Below are 20,757 nucleotides of genomic sequence, written 5' to 3'. Positions count from 1 at the left end.
TATTTTCAGATGGCATTAAACCCATTGGGATTACAGTACACCAAATGTTTTTAATTTAATAAGCAAGTATAACCCTAGATTAACATTTAAACAAAGGTTCAGCATACTTTTTGTTTGCAGCAGGGTTTTTTTTGCCCATTTTTATTTTCCCATTTATACCAAGACAGGAATGAGAAAGCACCATTATGTAGTGTCGAAGTGTAGCTTCCCTCTCGACCTGAACCAATGTTTGCATCCACCGGAGAAAAAGAATTGTAAATCATTTCAAACAAAAGTCACAGATTCAACCTGTCTAATGGCTTGGTGTCTGAAAAATGCACGCTTTAGTGAACCGTAACAATTCTGTCACCTTTTTCTGAAAATCTTCAGGTTGTAGGCGGATGTTTTCAAACAATTCTTAGTTTTTAGAAAAGTCGTTCTTCACTTTGCCCCAAGTCTAAAAGTGTCAATCTGGTTGTTTAATTAAAGTAATGTGACCAGTGTGACGAGACACAGAGAAATAATCCCGTGAGGTGGAACTTTGATTAATTTTGGTCATTTTTAATGATGAAGGTTGAGAAATCTTCAGTCATAGATTTCTATAACAATAATTACTTGAAATCTCACTGACAGAATTCTTAATCTGTGTTCTTTGAAGGAAGTATGAATTTAATATGAAGACGTACTGTATATGTAGAAATTATGTAGTGCCCAAGTGCTTTTCTTCACAGCTCCCAGTAACTCCTACAAAAGAGAAAGCTATTAAACAGCTGTTTTAAAAGCACTTCTGTTTCTCCTCTTATCCCCATGTTTCATTAGTTTGAACTGAACTTTTATAAGCTTTTTTATGCTCTATATCATTACTCACTCTCGTTCCATCTTTTCTGTCAGCTTTTCCCTTTCTCTCTCTTTTTTCTGTCTGTGTCTCTGTCCTTATCTCCCACTTTCATAATTATTGGCAGTATTAAGCATATACATACCCTCTGCTCTGACCTCGTGAGCCAAGCTGGCAAAAAGCTTCCCATTCCTAAAGATCCCATCCAAGGAGAACATAAATTTTCACCTCCTAAAAGCCAAAATTGTATCAGTTTAAAACATTCTTTGAGACTCCTGTAAAGAGTCGATCTGAAGAAAATGTTTTATGAGTTTTAAGACTGGAAATGATTTTCCATGGGTCTATGTTTATTGATGAAAATGATCTGTCTCGCTCAGTGGACACAGGCATGACCACAGAGGATTCCTTTGATGAGAGAGGCTGCCATTGCGATGTTACGGTGGAGGATCTTTCAGCTCCCCTCAAGGCTGTCATCAGAGCTGTCAGGTGAGCTCCTGCTGCTGTTTTATTACATGATGCATGTATCCAAAACACCTTCAAACCAACAGAATACTTTTAAACCTTTGAGGAGATATAGTTCACTTGTGAAGAATTTACCGTCACCTCACAAATCTGCATTTAAGTACTTTAACTGTGTGAAGTTTTGCTGTATTAGTCACTGAGTGCATATTTGGTAATATTGTCACTAAGATTACACGGAATGGAAAGTCAATTCTACAGTTTCTGCTCCAAAATAAAGCTTTTACCCTTCAGTAAGTTCTCCCCACTGCAGCTGCCACCAAAACTTAGTTGAATCTTCTCTTTGATTTAGTCCCACAATTGCTGCAGATCAACTGTGCTGTGTGAACCCACTATGACTCAAATAAAACCTGATCACAAGAGAAGCATATCGAGTAGTGTAAACAATACAACCCTCCGACGACTCTGATGAATCTTACAGGGTGAACTTAGGCCTATTAGAACTGAGAAAGGGTATCATATTGATTCATTTATATATTCTTTTTGAAATAGCTCTCCCCTGTGTCTTTTGATTTTTGGGGTGACAGTGACTAAACCGGTCCTTCTTTATGACTGACTATTTCAAATTGTTGCATAAAATCATTCATTTCACGGAGTCTCTAAAATTGAGTCAGGTTTTTGAAAGGCCCTACATTTTGTTTTCCATGAGCAATTTATTATTTGTATCCATTTATCATCCTCAATTAATTTAATTGAATCTATAACTTAACACATATAATGCAAATCCCTCTCTTGCCTCATTGCTTCTACATATTTCTAGATTTGAACCACATAAATTTATTTATGAGTGCTCACATGAGTAATGTAATGGGATTTTTCAGTCTTTCTTTTTACATATAGTACCGCTGCTGGGTTTAAATGTTTGCCAGAGATGGGTTTGAAGGATTCCCATGTAGAGTATTTTTGTATTGTGTGTGCATGCATTTCAACAGACCTTAACAGACCCTGTATCAACAGTCTCTTACACCGGCACCCTGTGGGCAAGTGTTTAGCCAACCAGCGCCAAATGATTCTGTCACTCCACTGCTTCGTCTCAGCCTCTCCATATTTTTTTGTGGATTAATGTCTATTTCAAAGCCACATTATGTCCAGATTTTTCTGGTCTTCTGGTCTCTATAAATTTCTGCTGGTCAACGAGAATTGCTATCCTAATTTTACACTCCAAGTGAAGACAGGATAACCAGTATAGCCTACCTACATAACAGAGTCAAAAGCTTGCCAGGAAGACTCGTGGTTTTGATCCAACTGAGGAGGTACTGTTGTGCAAATAGCTAAAATTTTACTATGTGCTATGGTAGAAAGTGTAAAAACACAAATCTGGATGTCCATGCTGTCCACCCCTGAATGTGCCTATAGTCGGCACATAGGCACCAGAACTGGACGATGAATCAGTAGAAGAATAAATTCTATTTTTAAAGATTGAGTGAATCTGTTGCTTATTTGACAGAAGAAGCTAAAGGAGGCATTTCCTTTATGCATAGCAACCTTGGGTCCTAACTTTTGACAAATGTCAGCCACCTAAAGACCACACACAATACATGACCAGGGTCAGCAAATGGCAATTTTTGTCAGAATTTGCAGATTTTTTTCCGAACTTGTGCACTACAAGGTACAGCAATTGAAAATATATAAGCAGGAAAATATAATGTATTTTATGACGGACAGCTTCACTGTCGTTTCAATAGCATAGACAGCCCAGTTTCATGAGAGACTCATGTCCTACTAGAAGAATCCTTCTGCAGCTTGCACATGATCACTTAATTTCTGCCAATATAAATGTATTTTATGAAGTAGTGGTCTGAGGTCCGAGGAAGCTTACCAAAGTGCTGAGTTGAACCATCACCTTCTATCCCAAGCAAAGGGGGAGGAACATAGTAGCAGAGAGCTGTGCAGTGGACTATCACGTCCAAAGCTGTCATGTTGTTTGTCCTCAGTATCGACCACTTTGCTTCTACTATACACAATAAGAAGTGGGCATCAGTTCCTGAGGTCCGTTTCACGAAGCAGGTTTAGTGAAAACTCTGAGTAGGTTAACCCTGAAATGAGGGAAACCCTGATTTTCCGTTTCACAAAGGGAGGTAACTCAACCCCGAGAAAGAGGGGTAACTCTAGCCTGTTTCACAAAGAGAGGTAACTTAACCTCTCGGTCAGTTACCGTAGTAACAGACTCTCTGAACCTAACCTGGTCGGGACCAGGTTTTCCTAAAGAAACCTCGAGTTTCTTTCTGTCTCCGCCCTCTTTCAGCCACACACGCCATTTGATTTCCTCATTCATTCAGTCAGCAGAGCGAGTTCTTCTACTTCTAGAAGTCCATTAGGCACAGTAGGAGGTGACTTTTTTCACGAACATGGCAACATGTCCTTTTGACAACGATCCCATGGATGAAGGTGCAGCAGCATTATTGCGCAGAGAAATAAATATTCGTCGGAGATGGTTATCAGACCGCGCATAGATTTTTGCATTTACAGACAATTATCTTTTTGAGCGGCACCATCAGAATTTTGTTGGGGCAAAAGAAAAAAAAGACATAAAAGACAAATAAATATTTGTATGAATATGCTTAAAAAAGACATATATAGGCCTATTATATTTTATAAAGGCACTCGTTTCTTGGGGGTGGACTCCCTCCAGGGATTCCCTCAGCCACTGGCCTTCCATAAGATGTGGCGGTGCTGGGCACCACCCGTTTTACGGGCATCTGCCTTCTTTCTGTTGGCTCAATAGAAGTCTGTGTTACTGTTAATTATTTAACTGAACATGATATAGATGAAAAGACATAGTTTATGTGTGTGAAAACAGCATTATGTTGGGGATAAAATAACTGCAGTCAAATAGCCACTTAATATTTATTTTACAGTGTAAAACATGATCAAAATGAGGTACCTCCATGCCGAGGTCTCACCTGTTTGAACAATGTTTTTATATTTCATCTTAAACTGCTGCCAAGTGTGATTCTCCCCTGCGGGATTGCACCTAAATGAAATAAATGAATGGGCTACCATTCAAGCAGTTTCCCTGTAATATTATTGTGATTGCAAAGGACTACATTTAAACTTACACTTTTGCAGCTGCAGCGGTGTTGCACTTATTTCTAAAAACGTATTGAAACTCGCCGTATGAGCGCATTAAGATTTCCAATTCGAGGTTTGTGAAAAACGTAGCCCCTCCTCTTCCCCGTTGCCATGGTGACTCGTCGAATCGGGGCTCCATTGATGCTGGCTTTTTAAAGTTGTGGTGCACACGCAAAACTCAAGGTGAACCTACTCAGAGTTGATTAAACTCACTCAAATCAGCGTTTCTGGAACCGAAAACTCAGGGTTTTCTATCTCAGAGTAGATCAATTCAGAGATCAGGAATAGACTCAGAGTTGGTTGAACCTGCTTTGTGAAACGGACCCCTGGTCAAAACTATTTCCCCTAATTTTTCAACACATTTGTGGATCAGAACAATGCTGATCATCAGTAAATATCTGAAATAGTAGATTGTTGAGTAACAATATCCAGTCAGTCATTGTTTCATTTTTTCTGGAGTTTTGTCAAAGTTGCAGCTCAACAAAGCTTTGACATTTAAAGACTTCCTAAATTTTGTTTTCAAGTGAATTTTATCAAAAGCCCTCCATTCCCATATCCTTCTCCTTAAGACCTAGATAGACACATGCACACTCTGTACCACTACCACCTAACCTTGGCCGGCCTGCCCACACAGCAGGCCGCCTCTGGGCAGCCAGAGCCCAGGGCTTTCCCAGGGTGTCGGGTTGAGGACTGGACACCCCTCCCCTGTCAAGATTGTTTTAATAGAGGGTCATCTGTCACTTTTGTTTCCATTTAGGCAATGAAAAAAACAGGTAGATGGAAACAAGCAGAAGACACCAGGGAGTCTAAATCAACCAAGAACACAGATCCTTTTACCTGTATCAATATTATTCAGCCAGCAGTGGCTTGCTTCACTAAATACAGGGAAAGTTACACTCCAGTTTCAGAGTTTTTTATTTTGGTTGTTGTGAATTTTACAAGAGAACATGGAGGTGTTGGTTTCATATTAGATCATTTTGAAAGTATTCGGGATCTTATGTTATCTGTCCAAACCAAGAGAAGTGAAAAGAATGTGTTGTGGGTGTTGTCATAGGTTCTACTTCCATCTAGGGGTTGGTTGCAGCAATTACACATTTATCGCTTAACTGCACCTCTTCCTATTTGTCCTGTTAGCCTTTGCTTTTCTATTTTTCATCTATATATGTGTGTGTGAATTTTGTTTTGTGTCTGTAGGATTATGAAGTTCCATGTAGCAAAGAAGAAGTTTAAGGAGACGCTGCGTCCGTATGATGTGAAGGATGTCATTGAGCAGTACTCGGCAGGTCACCTGGACATGCTTTGTCGCATCAAGAGCCTTCAGACCAGGTTAGGAAACACTGGGTGTGCACATACAGACACACATTCACATACATATTTACCAAAAATTCTATTTAGATTACAAAATATAAGTCTTTTTGCTTTCCAGATTTTGATTTTATACATATTTAAGGATTCTGTTCCCGAATTTCGAGTCCTTTTGTCCTTATTGGAACCATTTTTATTGATGTGTGTATCTCTTCTGAAGTGTTTTACCAAATATTGGTGCAGGTGGATGTTGTTGCAGCGGTCACTGTAGTTTCTGTTAGTTCTATAGATTATTGAGCACTTCAGAAAAAAATCCTTCTCGAAAGAATTTTGTTTTCCTCGCCTGATTGTGTGTATATGTATGTATACCTTTGTGTTCCCTCTTTTCCCCAGACTAGACACAGTTGTGGGTCCCCCTCCAAGGCCGCTCAGCAAGCGTGTCAAGACATTTTCCTCTCCCTCCTTGCAATTATATTACAGCCAGGCCCAGAGGAAACAGTCTGCATCGGGGTTAGACCTGCCCCGTCCATTGTTATTTGTCAGCTGCTCCCCCTTTAACATTACCAAACAACCATACCTGGGTCAAAAAGCATGCATTCACAGAAAGGCACCTTTATTCAAATCTAAAAATATCAAGTTGCTTTGAATTAACACTATATTTTGAGCATTCAAAGGGGACATATTATGGAAAAGTTATTCAAATGTCATTTAGTGAGCCATTCTGATTTTCAGCGAATACTCACGTCACTCCACAACGTTATCCAGCCTTCTTCCTCTTAGTCTCTGACTATCATCAGCTTGAGATGTTGCTGCATTTCCCGTACCTCTGAAGCAGGAAGTTGAAACTCTGTTGCTTTCCTTTTTTCTTTGCTATTTACATAAAATCTCGTCATTAGTTAAATGAGATAATAATGTTCTACCAATACTTTATTTAATTTTTCATATCTCAGCAAGAAAATCTGACTCCCAATTGGTGTTCTTTATTTTGTTTACCAATTTGAGGTTGGATAATTCAGATTCCCCATTTATTGTTGAATGCACCATCAGTATAGCATAGGTAACTGCTGTTACATGCAGACATTAGTTGTAACACTGGCTGTAACAAAGACTGGCGTTGCCCACAAAAGCAATAGTTTTTTAATGTTAGTCACTAAAAATTTGAATATGACACAGAGGACTGGAGTGGTGTTGAATGGGTCATTCACACAACGTGTGAATTATTGGAAGGAAAAGGAGCTGATTTCTCAGCTGTTACCCAAAGCATGTCACAGACATTTTGTTGAGACCTCTTAATACTGTAAGTTGAATTAGCTTGTATATAATATGTCTCCTTTAAAGCTGATAAATCAGTTTCACCTAAATTTTATCTCAGATAGTGGGATTTGCTGAAACTGAGATAATATGTTGTGGGAGTGTACCCAAACTGCTTCGACACAAATGCAAGTTGGCCCAGGTTCAGATATGGAAATTGTTCCATTTGATTGAAGTGCATATTCATCAAAATGTGCATCAACACCACCACAGAGGTCCTTGAGAATTTCAAGCATTTTAACTATGAAATTTACATGATATTTACTTATTTATAAACTGGTGTACACTAGCTGACTGTTTCAGTCTGAAAAAGACCCAACTTTCCAGGGATGGAGAAATTATTTCAGATGAGCCCTTTTTATGTGTTAATTTATTATTATTGACAGTTATCATAAACACATTACAGAAACTAAATCGTTTTGATTAATAAGAAATTTCTCGAAGGACCTCATCTTGTGGAGTTGTTGATGTCTGCAGAGATAACAAGAATTACACTTTCTTTTAGAAAAATCTGTTCGGTTTGATATACTTTTACCCAATCGCCTGCTCATTTATGCATGAAAAAGGTTCTAATTCACCTTCACTAGGGGCACTGTAATGCAGTTCTCATTTGAGTTACATTTACCGTACCTGTCATTTGTTTCTAAGTCATTTCTAGCTGTTGATATTGATTGCAGTCTGATGTGTTGGAATACTGAATGAGCAGCAGTGCTGCAGGGAGCATTACTGTTGTCACTTATGCTCCTGGTAATCAACATAATGCTTAGTTTATTTAAAACCTGACTCTTGGTGTGAAGTGTGTTCATCGTAAAAGCTGTAGTTACACACAGCACACACTCCATTAAAGTTCTCAAAGGAGAACTTTCTCAATCGAGTGCTGCGATGTACAGATGGGTGACAAAATAATGGAAAAAACGGATTCCTTTACCCCTACATTAAGGGGATTTAGTGGCTCTGTTAGGCCATGGAGGCTTTTTTTTGGCACAGTTTATCCCCTCAGAAAATTTAGAACTTTCCGTGCCCTATTCAGAGTTTAAGGTCACAGGGGACTGTCCCAGCTGTGAGAGGGTGAGAAGTGATGTACTAGTCATGAATGTACATTTATAGGCAAGGCAAGGCAAGTTTATTTGTATAGCACAATTCAACTACAAGGCGATTCAAAGTGCTTTACAGAGACATTAAAACGGTAGAAATAAAAAGCATGATTTAAATTTTAAACAAAAAAAGAAAGAAATAAGAACAATAGATAAAATCAGAGAAATAAAAAGCACAATTTAAATTTTAAACAAAAAGAAAGAAATAAGAACAATATAAAATCAGTAGTTAAAATGTGATTAAGTTTGGAGCTTTATTCAAACGCAGCTGAAAATAGGTGTGTCTTCAACCTGGACTTAAATACACTAAGTGTTTCAGCTGATCTGAGGCTTTCTGGGAGTTTGTTCCAGACATGTGGAGCATAGAAGCTGAACGCAGCTCCTCCATGTCTGGTTCTGACTCTGGGAACTGATAGAAGACCGGATCCAGATGACCTGAGGGGTCTGGAAGGCTCATACTGGGTCAGGAGGTCACTGATGTATTCTGGTCCTGGACCATTCAGAGCTTTATAGACCAGCATCAGAACTTTAAAGTCTATCCTCTGATGGACAGGTAGCCAGTGTAAAGACCTCAGAGCTGGACTGATGTGCTCCACTTTTTTGGTCTTAGTGAGGACTCGAGCAGCAGTTGTCTAATTGACTTTTTAGGTAGACCTGTAAAGATGCTGTTACAGTAATCAAGCCTACTAAAGATGAATGCATGGACTAGTTTGTCCAGGTCCTGCTGACACATCAGATCCTTTAACCTTGATATATTCTTAAGGTGATAGTAGGCTGACTTTGGTACTGCCTTAATGTGTTTTTCCAAATTTAGGTCTGAGTCCATCACTACACCCAGATTTCTGGCCTGGTTAGTAGTTTCTAGGTGTATAGATTGAAGTTCTGTGGTGACCTGTAATCGTTTCTCCTTGGCTCCAAAGACAATTACCTCAGTTTTGTTTTTGTTTAGCTGGAGAAAGTTGTGGCACATCCAGTCATTAATCTCTTCAATGCATTTACCAAGAGTCTGTACAGGGCCTCGGTCTCCTGGTGACATTGTAATATATATCTGAGTGTCATCTGCATAGCTATGGTAGTTTATTCTGTTGTTTTTTATAATCTGTGCCAGTGGGATCATGTAGATGTTAAACAGAAGAGGTCCCAGGATGGAACCTTGGGGAACTCCACATGTGACTCTTGTGTGCTCAGATGTAAAGTTACCTATTGACACAAAGTACTTCCTGTTCTCTAAGTATGTTTTGAACCAGTTTAGTACAGTTCCGGAAAGACCCGCCCAGTTTTCCAGTCGTTTCAGTAATATATTGTGGTCAACTGTATCAAATGCAGCACTGAGATCTAGTAAAACTAAGACTGACATTTTCAACTGTCTGTATTCAGACATATGTCATTAAACACTTTGGTCAGAGCAGTCTCAGTGCTGTGGTGCTGTCTAAAACCTGACTGGAAGGTGTCATAGCAGTTATTTTGTTTTAAAAAGTAATTAAGCTGTTGAAAAACCGCTTTTTCAATGATCTTACTTAAAAATGGGAGATTTGAGCCTGTAGTTGTTCATTTGTGTCTTGTCAAGATTGTCCTTTTTCAGCAGAGGTTTGATTACAGCTGTTTTTAGTGGCTCTGGAAACACACCTGACATTAAAGACAAGTTCACGATCACTAACAGGTCTGACTCCAAAATCTATGAGACCCTTTTGAAAAAAGCTGTTGGCAGGATGTCTAAACAGCAAGAGGAGGAGTTCAGCTAACGTAAGATGTCCTCCAGGTCTTTGCTGTTAATGGGTTGGAACTGCGTCATGGTGTTTAAACGGGTTTTCGGTGGAGACGGTACATATGCTGAACCTGCTGCTGATGTACCAACTGCTTGTCTAATATTTTGGATTTTGTCTGTGAAGAATTTGGCAAAGTCATTGCAGGCCATGGTGGAATGAAGTTCAGTTGGCACTAACACAGGAGGGTTTGTTAGCCTGTCAACTATAGCAAATAAGGCCCGAGCATTATGACTGTTTTTCGTGATGATGTCAGAGAAGTAGGACTTTCTTGCATTCCTCAGTTGTAAATTATAAGAGTGAAGTTTCTCTTTATAGATGTTATAATGAACCTGGAGATTTGTTTTTCTCCATCTGCGCTCAGCTTTCCGACACTCTCTTTTCCCATTTTTCACCAGTGTGGAATTTCGCCATGGAGACTTCTTCCTTCCAGAGATAACCTTCGTCTTAATGGGAGCAATAGCATCCATAACATTTAACATTTTAGCATTAAAACTACTGACAAGCTCATTGACTGAACCCCCGGACAGGGCAGGTGTTAAAGAGAAGACCTGGTTAAAGATCTCACTACTGTTTTCAGTTATACACCGTTTTGAGATCACTGCTGTTGAGACATTTGTGTACAGTGAAATCGTACTCTCAAAGAAAACACAGGAATGATCCGACAGGCCAACATCAGACACAGTAACCTTTGAAATGCTCAGACCCTTAGAGATCAGTAAGTCTAGAGTGTGGCCCCTATTGTGCGTGGCCTCTGTTACATGCTGAGTCAGCCCAAAGTTGTCCAGAGTGTTACTCAGGTCTTTAGTCCCTTTGTCCTGAGGGTTGTCCACATGGATGTTAAAATCACCAACAATAATTACACAGTCAAAATCAACACAGATCATAGAGAGCAGTTCATTGAGGTCATCAAAAAAGTCTGCACAGTGTTTGGGGGGCCTGTAAACATTCAGAAACAGGACTCTGGATGAGGCCTTCAGCTGTACAGCCACATATTCAAAGGACTGAAAACTTCCAGGAGATAACTGCTTACATTGAAATGATTCATTAAATAAGACTGCCACCCCTCCTCCTCTCCTGCTCACTCTGGCCTCGCTGATAAAGCTGTAACCAGGAGGGGTCGACTCAATGAGAACAGCAGCACTGTTATTTTGGTCTAACCAAGTTTCAGTTAAAAACATAAAATCCAGGGTGTGCTCAGTGATAAAATCATTAATTAAAAATGTTTTCCCAGCTAAAGACCTAACATTTAATAAAGCAAACTTGAGTATTTCAGAGGTATTATTTGCCCCCTCGTGTTTGGGAGCAGTCTGTGGCACACAAGGTATGTTTACTTTATTTAAAGATCTTTTAGAATGCAACTCTCTGTGTTCTGACTGGGCCACATTTCTCCTTCTGTCACCTAAAAGTACAGAAATTTTAAAACCCTCGAATAAATAGGGTCCCAGCTTGTCCTGGGAAAAGTCACAACTGCCATTATCCTCGCAGCCCGGACCCTCTACATATCACACATCAGACTGCGGAGACAGAACATGATGGCGGCGTTGAGGGACAGGAGGGGGCGGGGCTGGGCTGGGCGCCGTTGCTTCGGCTGCTCTGCTAGGGGAGGGGCTCGGTGGCGAACCTTTGGCCGCTCTGGTAGGGGGTTTATGGGGGACAAAAAGGGATTGGGCTGGGGGGTAGATCTGAGCCCAGCGTTGACCCACTCCATCATCTGCTCAGTGAATTTCAGGTGAGGGGAGGAGGGATAAAGGGAGGGTGAGGAGCGCAATGACCTGTCAGGGCTTTGGGGGCCTGGGGAAGGTCCTGGTCCCTGGTCCTGGTTATTGGTGCTGTCGAGAGGGTTGGGGGCAAATAAGGACCCCTCTTCTTGCCTCTGATGTCTCTCCTTTCCGAAGCTCTTCCCGGGTGGGGGCAGATGGAGTTCCTCCTCAAGGTTTCTGCTGGGCTTTGTTTGTTCCTTTCTATGAGATAACTCCTAGTTTATCTCAGTCTTGGCACCGAGCACAGATGGATGACGTAGGAAGTAAAATAAGTTGGAGGTGAAAAGTTTCACCCCTGTCTTGTTAAAATTAAATCCATTTGCCTTAAAAAGGTGCCTGCGTTCCCAAAAAATGTTAAAATTATTAATAAAATGCACTGAGTGGTCAGCACATGCCGATAAAAGCCATTTATTCAGTGCCAACAACCTGCTGAATCTTTCCTCTCCTCCTCTGACGGGTGGTACAGGTCCGCTGATGAATACAGCTGCATTCAGCGAGCTCACTGCGTTTAATAATCCAATAAAGTCCGGTTTCAGAACCTCAGATTGTTGCTTGGACACATCGTTTGACCCTGTATGCAGAACGATGTTTGTCACAGTTGGATATTCATCTGCAATTACAGGAATTCTCTCCTTCATATCGTTGACCATATCCCTAGGAAAGCAGAGGACTTCAGTGTTCTTACCGCACATCCTTTGTACATCATTTGTACATCATTTACGGCAGAGTCACCCACAATCAGAGTTTCAGGCCCAGCCTTTAGCTTTCCCTGTGGCCTTTTACTTTTTGACAGGTTTTCGGTCCTTGCCTTGCTGCTTTGGGGATGGATGGTCATCCAATAGAGATCCAGAGTCCTTCGATAGTGGAGCAAATCTGTTCTGCAGTTTCACACTCGGTTGTTTTGGAAGTTTGTTGTTAACCTTCCCATTCACGGAGGTCCAGTCCTGTTTCCTCCCATGTACAGGGGTAGAAGAGCTCCTCTGTCTCGTGGGAAGTGAAGGCCAGTCGGTTTCACATATTTCAGCTCGCTGTGCCCTGCCTGTGATACGTCCTCCCACTTCCAGGAGACATTACTTTTTGGTTTTGCACCGAGATGGTTCCAGGGAGGATTATTATTCGATGATTTATTATAGTGCACAGAGTCTGCTTTCTTGGTCGCGTTATCTGTGCTCCTTAGCTGTGTGTTAGCTTGCTCGTCTGCACTATTCTGAATCAATGGCAAGGTTGTTTCATTTCCACACAGTCCATTTACCTCCACATTTACTTCTCAGCGATGGATTTTTGTCTACAGTACTGCAATCTTCTGCAGGAGGCTGTAGTAGTCATCTGTGGAGAAGGGAGGCATCTTGCTGCTAGTTAGCCTAGCGCGGTTAGTACCTTTCCAGGCTATTTCGCTTTAGCTGAGTGCTAGGTGCCCAGACACTGTAGATCAGGCTTCAGCTGTGTGTAGGCCACGCACACGGAGCGCTGAAGATAAAGAACTCTAAAAAATGTTGCTGTTTCTGTTAAAAAAAACTTTAATCCCAGAGATTTATAAGTGTCCAGAAGCTATCGCAGGTAGGCTCACATGGAAAAAGGGGGAAAAATCACGATAAAATCAATAAAATAAGCAAAGCAAGCGGAGAGCAGGTAGAGTAAGCGTCCGCAGGACGAAGCAGGAGATTGATACTAACATCCACAATCAATTTAGAATCCCCCAGATAAGCAAACATAGCAACGCAGAGATATTTAGACCAGATGGGAGTGGTCTATTTCAAGATTTCAGTGTCCCCTTTGATATGAGCATGAACATTCACTAAATGGTTTGATGTGTATGAAAATGATGGGACTCACATGCTGTAAACAGCAAATGCAGCACTATCATTGGAAAGAATGGTGTTCCAGCACTCTAGTTGAGATCTGAAGTCCTGTTGAATGAAAGCCAAGGCACTCCAAAGCTGCTCTAGCACATGTTGAACAGACACAAGTTTAACAAGAAAACAAACAAACAACTAACACTCCACAGGGTGTGTTACTTTATTGCACAATAAAGAAGAAACTACTGGAGGCCTGTAGTGTGCTGTTTACTTGTTTTCATTTTTATGGCTTCTCTAGTTTTCCATGCAGCACCTGCCCTTTTGTTGCTGGGGATGTGTGTGTATAGTTTTGGTTTTATTTCAAGTTCCTCTTAAATGGCTGGCTGTTTGTTATTAGCATATGCAAAATCAGTATTCACATCTTTCCTATAAAAGCACAAGTCCAGTTTAAAGAGAGAAAAACAAAACATTTATTAAATGCAGATTTAGTACGAACCCCCAAGTGCAGGATGAGTGTTCAGTGTTCTCTTTTTTTTCCATGAAATTATAAACTCTGAAACACCATTAAGAATATCTACAAATAAACTATTCTGTCCCGGTGCAATACGCTGCAAAGATACCTGTGTATTACTGAAAAATAGATCATGTGCAAATTTAACTTCAAGTTTAATTAAGTTTTTTTTATTTGCTTTTTTCAAGAGTGATTTGTCACCCGTCTGTATATTGACTTTGTTTGTGGTGTTACTACTAGATGCTGTATCCATCATCTTTACAGAAGATATTTGACAGTTTTGCCTTCAGTGGATGCTAGAAACAACAGAATCACTGATCTTTCAAATTAGATTATTATATGGAACATTTTAAATAACATACATGACTGGCAATTCTTAAGATATTATCATCAATATTGGCCTTCAAAAATGTCATCCTTCCTTTCTGTGTAAGCTGGTGTTAAGTACAGTCAACAACTGATTAATCCATTTGTGCATTAGTGTGTTTTGTGTATGGGCGTGGTGTGTTTGTGTGTGTGTATGAGAGCGAGAGTGACAGAAATTTAATTGACCCAAACTTTCTCCTTTCTCCAGACTGGCCAGTGCATCGGGCTCTGGTCCCAACCTAAGTAGCCGACCCAGGAACATGTCCTCTCCTGCTCTGCACTATAATTACAGCAACAACAGGAAGAAACTCTCTGGCACCGGGTTACAATGATTTAACTTATTGTAACTTTAGGATAGAATTAAATCCCATTATTTACCATTATGGTGATATTTGGTTTCCATACAGTCCTTCAGCATGTCTGACTGAAAACAAAAAGAAAATAACTTTCCTACAGAACCATATGGTTGGAGTTCACACCAAAACATGCAGTGAGCACTAGAAGTTTTAGAGAACTGAAGAAAATACATTCTTCCATCAAGGCAAAAGCTGAGGTGATGGTATGAGTTAGTCTGTCTGTTTGTTCCCAAGATTATGTTGAAGCTTGAGAAGCGCTGACCAAAAGACGAATGTAAAATTTGTGAAATACATACCTTGGTGTAGAATCTCTTGTATTTTAAACTTAAATTCTGTTCCTACTTTTTTACCACAAAGTTGGTTGTTTTAAAGTGTTAAGCTCCACCCACATGGCAAGGCTTTAATTAACCATCTCTGACACGTGGATGTTAATGTGTTTACATATGCACACGTACCCAAACACATCTGCTTGGTGCAACAGTTTGTCTAAGTTTCATGCATCTTTCATCGGGCGGGGCGGACATTGTATGTGAATGTTGCTAACTTGTGTGGAATTGTTTTTGCAGTTCATTTGTGTTGAGTGAACCCAAAAATAAACAGAGTAGTCCTGTTTTGGAAGTCGGGTATGCAAAATAACTCAACTAATTCCACATTGTTTTAATGTCAAAGAACAAAAAAGAAACTAAACTAATTTGATTAAAGCTCTGGCATTCAAAAGACCGGCTTAATTATCTGTTCATTTGAATGTGGCAATGGAAAAGTGCCTTCATAAAATGTTGAAATGAAATATAATAAATGAAATAGATAAGCAGAAATGGACGCAGCTTTGAACCTTAGAATTGGTATTTTTTTTAAGTATCCACCAGCAGAATCTTGTGCTTGAAGCAACACAGTATAGTACAGCAAAACTGAAGTTACACTATGCAACACTCATATGTCATGTGTTTTGTATGTTTTACTAACTCTAATCCTAACATCTTAATGTTGCTTTAGGTTTGTTTTCTGAATATGGATAACCTAAAGTGAGAGCGGGGTGCCTACTTGTATTACATCATTATTTTCTAATGTACTAACAATGGAAAATGTGTGTGCATCAGGGTGGATCAGATTCTGGGAAAAGGCCAGATTCCTATGGATAAGAAACCGAGGGACAAACTGCACCCGGATGGAGACTCTCTGGAGGGCGTGAGCATGCTGGGACGTGTGTGTAAAGTGGAAAGACAGGTGTGTTTTGAAAGAGAAAAAAAAAAAATCAAAGGGATTTTTAGGAGCACGGTTCTATTAGAATACATTTACAAAATCTATTTGATGATAGATTTTGACAAGAGGGTGATTTAAATTAACCAGTTCCTGTGAGTGAGGTATTACTTTACCATCAAGCAAGATATCTGGCTTTTAAAGCTTAGTCTTGGTTAAAAATAGCAGTCGTCAAAAGTCATCAACAACCTCCTCTTTCTGTGTTGTTCTCTCAGTGAACTCATTTCCATTTTTGTCATACATTCAGGTAACTTCCATCGAGTCAAAGTTGGATTCTTTGCTGGATATTTACCGCCAAGTCCTACAGAAAGGTTCATCAGCGCTCACCCTCTCCTCCCTGCCCCTGTTTGAGCTGGACAGCCACCAGCACCACAACTCTGACTATTCAGCCTCCTCCCGGGAAGGTGATCCTAACAGGAGCCGAGGCGATAACAGCAGCGGAATGCACCGTTCCCACAGTGCCAATCCGAGAGGTTTGCGGCTCATTCTGGCACCAGCTGATGATGATGCTCCTCCGGACTCAGCACCTCCATCCTACCCCCCATCCACAGCATCCCTCTCCCCTTCGCCTTTGTTGCCCCCAGATAGCCCTTACCCGACCTTAGTCACCTCTTCCAAAAAGGCACTCTTCCCTGATTTGCCACCCCCACCTCCCTCAACAGGGAGTTTCACCCTCCAGCTACCCCCCATGGTGCACCCTTCTCACCTCCGATGCCCAACTGACCTGGTCTCAGATGATATGGCAGATGGGTTAGCAGTGGATGAGGGCAGTTTGGGCCCTTCTGTTGTTGTGGGAGGCAGTATTGATGATGACCAAGAGGGGGACCGTGAGGCAGGCACTGTACAAGGAAGGGTGCAACTGCGGGAGAAGCCTGGTTTGAAATCTGAGGGGGTCTGGAGGAGGCATTTGAGCCTTGAGGTTAACCCCCTGCTACTTCTCTCATCTAGCCCACAGAGTAGGCCTTCAGACTGGGGAGGCAGTCTTGGGAAATCTCTTTCCGTGCATAATCTCAGCCAGCCTGGTCTCTCCTCCGCACTCAACAACAGCACTAGCAGCAACGGTAGCGAAGGTGGCAATGGCCACGGTGACCTTAGCAACTGGGAAGGAACGGACCTCCTAATTAGTGAGTGCAACCTGGAGCCAGCAAACGAACATTTCAACTTCCTCTCCAATGAACCTGACAGCAGCCCCACAGACATTTTACAGACTGTGGAAGAGGCCGTACCTCAACCAAAGGAAAACTCAGAGTTTCTCACTCAGTCCTCACACATACAACTGGTATAAGCACACACAACGACAAACTCAACACAAACTGCAAAATGGATGTACACACCTTTGTGGCTGAAGCCTCTTTTTAAAGTATTTTTACGGGCCACTACACAGATTATATTCCAAATTTTACAATAACATACTTTGTATGTTACAAAAATAGTTTTTCTATTTTGTCTTAACATGATTATGTCCAGTTGCATACAGAAAGTATTATACCACACACTTTTTTTTATGTTGCACCTAAATTAGCACAGCCCATACAGGAAAAGAATGTATAAATTTGAATGCAAGTGGCCGTGTTCATGTTCCACAAAATATGAAAATGATACACAAAAATTAGAAGTAGCTCCGCTGCAGAAAAGGCTAATTTAATACCTTTAATGGTCTGCACCATAAATTGCAAAAAAAAAAGGTTGTTGATTAATTTATTTTGAGAGAAGAAAATTAAAGGAATGTTTTCTATTCAGACATTTTGATTAGACATCAGAGTATACATGCAAATCAGTTTGGTTTGAGTTCACTTCCCTTTCATAGTAAATATTAGAAACGTTACATTTATAGTCTGAAACTAAACTCCAACCAAAGAGCCTAATCTGGGCTCATCAGTACAATAAGTAATCCAACTTTTCATTGTAGAAATTAAGTAAAAGCAACAACAAATACTGTACGATTCTATTGTGGCAAGTTGAAAGTTGCGAATGTTAAAAGCCTGTGGAAATCAAAGGTCTAATTCAACCAGATCATGTGGTGAAACTAGTAAACATAGGTACATGCACTCATACACACACAAACACAAGAATATGGCCACACAGATAACAATTCGCCACAACAACAGTCAAAGAAAAAAAAGCTGAGACTGATGAATGACAGATTTAACACTTATATTCAGGCTTTCTTGGAGGAAGAGGAGGGCCATTCACTTTGCTGAGTCAGTGTTTGTCTTAAGTAAAAAGTCTTTTACTTCTGTTTTCATTCATATGACTGCATGAACGGTTTCTAAAGACGAATAAGAAAAGAAAAAATGTATTCGCCTACAGAGAGGGGAAAAGTTGAGTTATAAAAAGAGATACGTCAACAAACCCATAGCATGTATTCAGACCACCAACCTCTCATTTGATTGGTTTTTGATCTCTGCAAAAAAAGTTATCTGTTAGCAAAATGTTGGTTAATTTGGATCCAGAAATCTGATTGTAACAATTACCTATCGGCATTAAAGTGTTGGACATCTTCCCACTGGATTTGGACAGTAGCCTGGTGAGTTCATTTCTAATGATTTAAATGCTGAATTGCAGCAGAATATTCAAGTGGGCCTTCTCCACCAAGCATGAGATGCTGCATGTCTAAGCTGTTGCAAATCTTGAAGTCATAAGCAGAGGCTGATGGCCTGGATGTTTTTCTGCATGTTATAACACCCTCTCCAAACCTTTAACAAAAAGCTGAAAACGAAGTCTGCCTAATGAACAATGTTTTATTCTTATCTAAACAAATTTAGCAGTTAATACATGTAATGCCAGTTATATGGACCCACTTACTATGCTAAATGTATAACATTTTATGGGCAAACCCTTTCTTTTACTGGATGGTGGCTGCACCTTGTGCATCAGCTATGAATAAAGGCTGCGGTACAGACCTGAGACCCAGCATAAATGATAAGAAGTCAGATGTGGTGCCACAGGGCAGACTGTGCTATCGCTGATCGAGCATGCGTGGTGTTACTTTTATTAAAGTGTGCTGAAAAGGTCAGAAATATAAGATATCCACATGATAGAATATGACAGCGAAATGTCAATGCAAAATATCCTTGATATTTTCTGTAGCTTGTGCAGCATTTAGGTGACTCTCTTACCCAAAGCAACATCCATGAGGGCGCTTTTGCAAGAGGAAAAAGATTCTCAGCTGCAGGAGAGATTGAATGTGGCTTACATATGGCCTCTTTTACCACTTGTGCTGCCTCTGAAAAAAAGATCCTTTAAAATTAACCAAGATTTTGACACACACTGTTTTATTACTCACCTCAATTCTAATTATAATACAATATTTAATCATTTGGGGTTATTTTTACTCAAATTAGAAATGATTCAAGTGAATATGAGCAGTGCATTTAAGCCATATTCAAACTGAGAAGATCTTTGAAAAGTTGCATTTATCTTAATTAACACCGTTTTTATTCCTGCCCATATTTTAGATGGGTTAATTGGTCTTAAAAGAAAATTATGCACAAAAATATGTCAGTTGTCATATATTTTCGATTTCCATTTTGATTTGTTTTCTACACAGTCACAGTCTTAAAAATAGATTTTACTGTATTAATGACACCCCCTTTTTTTCACCCCATAATTTTTTTAACTTGTATTCCCCCGCTAAGTAAGCACATTGGTTAACAAATTAACACACTGTAGTAGAACATAACAAGTATTATTCTCTAACAAATGACAACTGTTAACACTTGTATGATTTTGAAATATTCTGTAGTCCAAAGAGGGGTTGTTGTGGTATTATGAAATATAATTTCATCACAAAAGCACAGTTGTTTCTGGCGAGTGGCGGGAGCCTGAAAATGTGACATGATAGGTTAATGTTTGTGTAACGTTGGAATAGATTTGTTGTCGTTAATTGACTGATTTTTGCTACATATGAGTAACTTTAAAAGCCCGTGGACTCCCAACCAGTTGGAGAATTTTAGGGGTTATCCCCGTCCCACCATAAAACCATAATGTTTATTTTGCAATCTGTAAATTGCTTAAGGGTGCCTTTCTTGCATAAGAAAATCATGTTATTTTGTCCTCACAGAGCTATGGCCTAGTTTGCCTACAGCTTATATCATACTGTACTAGGGTCAAACTGCTCATTTTGGATGGGCCATCCAGTTTCATAAAGTCATGTAGCTATAGCCACAGACTTTATGACCTGTACGACTAATGACACCGTTTCTCTACTGCTTGAACAATAATTTATTACACAGCAGGCCTTAAAGCTTGATAATGTTAACATTATTATTTCTTTGAAATTAATTTATTAAAGTGCACATGTTCTCTGGATGAGAAATGCAAAAATAATTTTATTATTCATTAATAAAGTATGGATTAATTAAGCAAATTTGATTCTTGGGTCTTTATTTTTGTATTAAAATTTTAATTTGAATGTAGCTTTTATTTGGAGGGGAAGTTCGTCTTTTTTAAACCTGGACCTTATTTCTGCCATAAAATAGTCAATCTACTCACCGATTACAGTTTGATGAAAGTCGGCGTGCTTCGGTCGTTATTTAGATCACTGATCCGTATATACATATAACGGAAGTGAACCGGGCATTGACAATACAGCCTCTAAATAAGGCATTATCTGTCTTTATTTCACCAATACTTTAAGACGAATGAATGAATGAATGCAGAGCAGGGCTCTCAAGTTTTCAAGTTTGCTTGGAGTGAGATTCGGGTGGGGCAGGGGCCGGGCCGTGTGCGCGGGGGGTTTCTTTCGTTTTTTTTTTGGGGGGGGGGGGGGGGATTTAGTGTAAAAATCTTCACTTTTACACTAAATTCTGCTATATTTTAAAATAAATT

The 20,757-nt window shown here is 40.0% G+C and overlaps 1 protein-coding gene across 3 annotated transcripts in view; it reads left to right on the top strand.

Annotated features, from left to right (window-relative positions):
- LOC142396914 (potassium voltage-gated channel subfamily KQT member 5-like) overlaps positions 1 to 20,230 on the top strand; it is a 125,491-nt gene extending 105,261 nt beyond the window's left edge. Inside the window, exons 11-16 of one of the 3 annotated variants that reach the window (XM_075480131.1) lie at positions 1,192 to 1,300; positions 5,600 to 5,731; positions 6,104 to 6,220; positions 14,523 to 14,636; positions 15,768 to 15,894; positions 16,175 to 20,230. In XM_075480131.1, the coding sequence (XP_075336246.1) occupies positions 1,192 to 1,300; positions 5,600 to 5,731; positions 6,104 to 6,220; positions 14,523 to 14,636; positions 15,768 to 15,894; positions 16,175 to 17,212 (1,637 nt within the window). In that variant the 3' untranslated portion in view covers positions 17,213 to 20,230. The remainder of the gene's footprint in view (positions 1 to 1,191; positions 1,301 to 5,599; positions 5,732 to 6,103; positions 6,221 to 14,522; positions 14,637 to 15,767; positions 15,895 to 16,174) is intronic. The other 2 variants (XM_075480142.1, XM_075480152.1) reach the window with 2 other exon arrangements.
- The last annotated feature ends 527 nt before the right edge of the window (positions 20,231 to 20,757 follow it).

The sequence above is a fragment of the Odontesthes bonariensis genome, chromosome 2 (assembly GCF_027942865.1).
Source record: "Odontesthes bonariensis isolate fOdoBon6 chromosome 2, fOdoBon6.hap1, whole genome shotgun sequence".
NCBI lineage: Eukaryota > Metazoa > Chordata > Actinopteri > Atheriniformes > Atherinopsidae > Odontesthes > Odontesthes bonariensis.
Note: the sequence above shows the minus strand (reverse complement) of the source record. Positions and strands in the feature narration are given on the sequence as shown.